Below are 5000 nucleotides of genomic sequence, written 5' to 3' on the forward strand. Positions count from 1 at the left end.
TGTGTTGTGTGTGTGTGTGTGTACTGACCCCTTTAGGTGAAAATACTCCAACAGTTCCTCCATCTTCTTTGATGGACACGCCCATCTCAGCCAGAAGAGTCTCTCTACAGCACAACACTGAAGAGTTAAGTCTGGTTTATACTCGACGCAGCCGCTTGTTTTTTCACTGTTTTATTCTACACTGAGAGGTTCCCCTCATTGTTTTATTATTATTTAATATTTGTATTGAACTCCAGTAAAGAACAACACATAAGACACACAGTACATTCAGAAGTACAACACATAAGCAGGGGATATGGCTAACAATTCTAGAAACAGGTTTAAAGAATCTGTCTTAACAGCTTTCTTGTTATCTGATGAAGAATAATCCAGATATATGTTTTAATCTCTTGTTCAAGAATCAAAAAGAAAGCTTGGCTTTACAATATTTACATTCATGTATATGATATTTAGTGCAAATTCAAATGAAATAATATAATGTTCTTTTGTTTTGCTCGAGGGGACATTAGTAAAAGCAAATAAAACATTTTCTAAACACAAAGTCATTTCAAGTGTAATCCTGTTCTGATGTTAGGTGTGAATAATGTCATGACCCCTGTGGGAATTGCATCCCTGATAACAGAGAACTCCCTTGTGTCACTGGAATTCCAGAAGAAGTGAGCAACATGTCCTCTTGATTTAATAACTGACTCATATCATGTCTGCTAAAAACCATCTCTCAAAAAATAAAGGCGACTTCTTCTCAGTGTTCTTCCTGCTGATTCAGCACACATTTTCTCTCGACCGCCCACCTTCGTTTCATACAATAGTACAACGGCGAGCGCGTCAAGTATAAACGCCTCCAGAATTTGGGGAGGTGCACGCGCAATCGGCGGAGCGTCGCGCTGTGGTGACAGTCGACATTATAAATAAGGATTTAGATCCATTCACAGCATCTCAGTGAACTGTTTTAACTGCATTAGAGACACAGGTGTAAACAGTGATGTGTCTTGCCTGACCCCTTGTGATCACATCACCTGAAACACATCTTAATACCAGGTGAAAACAGGGCCAGAGTGTTTTACCTCTCCAGTCGTATAGACTCAGTTTTCCTCAGTTTCTCCTCCCACGTCTCGTTCAACTCAGCGATAATCTTTTCTGTTTCCTGCAAACATGCACGCACGCACACACACACACACACACGTATATGAATTCTTCACATTCATACAGATTTCAGGGCAGTTCATTAGGATTAATTCATGCTCCGCCCCTCTCATACCTTAAGTCTCTCCACTGCTTCCTCATTGGTAATTATCTCCCCCTGAAACTCTTCTAATTGGTTATTAGCATCCACAGGGGAGAGGTCGCCCTCAGAGGCGGAGCTGTCTCTTGTTTCGAGTGTTGTGACTGGTGGAGCTCCATTTAAGGCGGAGCCAGCAGGCAAGAGACTCACACCAACACAGTTATTATGAACTTCAGCAGCTAAAAGAGTCAGAGACAGAAAATCACAGCAGACTGCTGTCTGATATAACCCTTAACTGGACATCAGTCGAACAGATCTGCTTTAGTGTGTGTGTGTGTGTGAGAGAGTGTGTGTGAGTGTGTGTGTGTGAGAGTGTGTGTGTGAAAGTGTGTGTGAGTGTGTGTGTGTGTGTGTGTGTGTGAGAGAGTGTGTGTGAGTGTGTGTGTGTGAGAGTGTGTGTGTGAAAGTGTGTGTGAGTGTGTGTGTGTGAGAGTGTGTGTGTGAAAGTGTGTGTGAGTGTGTGTGTGTGAGAGTGTGTGTGTGTGTGTGTGTGTGAGAGTGTGTGTGTGTGTGAGTGTGTGTATGTGAGTGTGTGTGTGTGTGTGAGTGTGTGTATGTGAGTGTGTGTGTGTGTGTGTGTCTGTGTTTGTGTGAGTGTGTGTGCGAGTGTGTGTGCGTGTGTGTGAGTGTGTGTGAGTGTGAGTGTGTGTGTGTGTGTGTGTGTGTCTGTGTGTGTGTGAGTGTGTGTGCGAGTGTGTCTGTGTGTGTGTGTGTGTGTGAAAGTGTGTGTGTGTGTGAGTGTGTGTGTGTCTGTGTGTGTGTGTTTGTGTGTGAGTGTGAGTGTGTGTGTGTGAGTGTGTGTGTGTGTGTGTGTGTGTGTGTGTGTGTGTGTGTGTGTGTGTGTGTGTCTGTGTGTGTGTGTGTGTGTGTACCTGGTTGTGTGACGAGTTGACTGAGTCCCTGTGACAGCAGCAGATCTCTCAGTCTGTTCACTTCCTCCTTCAGTTCTCTGATCAGACGAGCGTTTGGATCTTCATTAATTACAGCATTACAGCGGATCTGCTTCGCACGGTCAGCATATCTACACACACACACACACACACACACACACACACACACACACACACACACAAACACATGAGGAGGCTGTGAGATGCTGCCACCAACTCAGATCAGTTACCAGAGTGATTGATTGATTGATTGATGTACCGGAGTGTGCTGAGAGTTTCTTCATAGTTTATATCTGCAGGACTGAGAGCCGCGATCATCGCAGTACGAGAATTACCACCTGAAACACACACACACACACACACTCAACAAATCTGTCTACACTTGAGTGCCTGATGCAGCGCCTCACAGCCTCCTTTCCATCATAAGTGTAAACTGATTAAATCATGTCATAACTGACCCTTCGCTAAGCCCATGTAAGAATGATATTAATTCCGTTTCCGAGGATATTTTGCCAAAAACTGCGCCATTCACGGCAATCTACGGGAAGTTCTGCAGAGCTTGTCAGAGCAAGCGACGGTAACCAAGGGGGCGGAGCTTAACAAAGGGTCAATTGTGAATTAATAACTATGAATATTGTTTGTAATATATATACATTTCTGACCATTACATCAAAGCTTGTGATGGCATAAAGGTACTGAATTAAAACACTTTGGGCCGAATTCACTAAACAGTTGCACCACTTTTGCGCAAAAAGCTGCGTCTTATTCACTAATCACCTGTAATCTAGTTTAAGCAGGAGAAATGAGTGCTGAAATTGCACTGCATCATCAGTATTTAAGTAACTGTCATTCTTTTCCACGCAAACACACCTCTTTTCTGTCATTTAGGCTTATTATAGATTGCACTTTATTCACAAAATCTCCCCAGCGCAAATTAGATCGCACTAGTATCACCAGATGAAAAATGTGTTTATTTAGAAGAGATGTTTGTGTACATTTTCTGTCTATCATATCATCAGTAATTCATCAAAATTATGGAGGTGTTATCCAGATGCGTTGTGTAGTCAAATATACTTTCAGCATATTAAAGGGACAGTTCACCCAAAAATGGGAATTCTCTCATCATTTACTCACCCTCTGATCACAAGGGGTCAGTCCCAGATGTGTGTGACTTTCTTTCTTCTGCAGAACACAAATGAAGATATTTAGAAGATTATTTCAGCTCTGTAGGTTCATACAATGCAAGTGAATGGTGACCAGAACTTTGAAGCTCCAAAAAAGCACATAAATGCAGCATAAAAGTAATCCATAAGACTCCAGTGGTTTAATCCATGTCTTCAGAAGTGATATGATAGGTGTGGGTGAGAAACAGATCAATATTTAAGTCCTTTCTTAAGAGCAATTCTTCTCCCTGCCCAGTAGGTGGCGATATGGACGAAGAATATGAATGTGAAGAAGAATGTGAAAGTGAAAGTGGAGATTTATAGTAAAAATGACTTAAATATTGATCTGTTTCTCACCCACAGCTATCATATCACTTCTGATGATATGGATTAAACCACTGGAGTCTTATGGATTACTTTTATGTTTCCTTTATGTGCTTTTTGGCGCTTCAAAGTTCTGTTCACCATTCACTTGCACTGTATGGACCTACATAGCTGAAATATTCTTCTAAAAATCTTCATTTGTGTTCTGCACAAGAAGAAAGTCACACATCTGGGATGACATGAGGGTGAGTAAATGATGAGAGAATTTTCATTTTTGGGTGAACTGTCCCTTTAAATGAGGTGATTCAGGGGTCTCAATGCTGTTCAGTACTGGCACAGAATCAGCCTGCAAGATTACAATTGTTCCGTAGCCTGATCTGCACAATTCCTTTAGTAAATCGGGTGCTAAACCAGCGCAATTTATTCTTAGTGAATCCCTCCTTAAAATATGTTCTTAAACCCGGTAAACACAGACAGGGGTGTGCTCTTTTTGTTCATGGGCAGCTTATGTGTAAAGTATTTGGTTTCATCATCATTTGGTCCAGCATCATGTGTGAAGTCTTACCCAGATTCTCCTTCAGTATCCAGGTGAGCACTGAGTCTCTATACGGGATGAATTCAGCCTTCTTTCTTTTGCTGCTTTGCTGTTCATCACACACAAACACACACACACACACACATGTGATCAATAACACACACCTCATCAGTCCTGCAGTAGCTTCTCTCGAAAGAACGAGAAACTCTCACCATTTCAGCCAGTGCAGATATGACCTTCCCCAGTGTAGTGAGAGATTTATTAATATTTGCTCCTTCCTGTGAGACACACACACACACACACACACACACATGAGACAGTGTGTTTATATGAGGAGTGATGGAGCAAATTAACATTTGGTTCTTAATAGTAAACATAAGCGTGCTACCTTCAATCTGACGCCTTTAGCACCTGATGAGTCTGCTCGCTCACTGCCCGCCAAATCCACCAGACTCACCTTACTCACCTACACACATACATACACATACTGTACACTTTACTAACACAGACACACATGTGCCATACTGACCTAAACATACAAACATTACATTAAGACATAATCCTCAGGAGAACCATCGGCCGCTCCACACAATCTCACGCACACACACACCTTCTCTGTGTCGAGGTTGGTCAGCTGATCTCGGCGGCGTTGCGTGAAGACGATAGTGAAGACAGCGTGCGATCGACTGCTCGTTTCATTCATGTTTGTCGCCGCCACCGTCCTGAGTTTAAATGCACGAGTAAATAAAATATGAATCACATTTATAGTGATTCATGGTTTACCGGTGTGTGTGTGAGTTCCTACC

The 5000-nt window shown here is 42.4% G+C and overlaps 1 protein-coding gene across 2 annotated transcripts in view; it reads right to left on the reverse strand.

Moving 5' to 3' along the window:
• Nucleotides 1-5000, reverse strand: part of LOC127419323 (kinesin-like protein KIF1C) — a 43786-nt gene that overhangs the window by 18132 nt on the left and 20654 nt on the right. For both annotated transcript variants that reach the window (XM_051660659.1, XM_051660658.1), the window contains exons 6-15: nucleotide 5000; nucleotides 4805-4916; nucleotides 4583-4660; nucleotides 4407-4472; nucleotides 4225-4303; nucleotides 2432-2510; nucleotides 2155-2303; nucleotides 1259-1461; nucleotides 1065-1144; nucleotides 29-104 (exon numbers count right to left, since the gene is read on the reverse strand). The exon at nucleotide 5000 is cut by the window's right edge and continues 178 nt beyond it. In XM_051660659.1, the coding sequence (XP_051516619.1) occupies nucleotides 29-104; nucleotides 1065-1144; nucleotides 1259-1461; nucleotides 2155-2303; nucleotides 2432-2510; nucleotides 4225-4303; nucleotides 4407-4472; nucleotides 4583-4660; nucleotides 4805-4916; nucleotide 5000 (923 nt within the window). The remainder of the gene's footprint in view (nucleotides 1-28; nucleotides 105-1064; nucleotides 1145-1258; nucleotides 1462-2154; nucleotides 2304-2431; nucleotides 2511-4224; nucleotides 4304-4406; nucleotides 4473-4582; nucleotides 4661-4804; nucleotides 4917-4999) is intronic.

Source organism: Myxocyprinus asiaticus, chromosome 28 (assembly GCF_019703515.2).
Source record: "Myxocyprinus asiaticus isolate MX2 ecotype Aquarium Trade chromosome 28, UBuf_Myxa_2, whole genome shotgun sequence".
Taxonomy (NCBI): Eukaryota; Metazoa; Chordata; class Actinopteri; order Cypriniformes; family Catostomidae; genus Myxocyprinus; species Myxocyprinus asiaticus.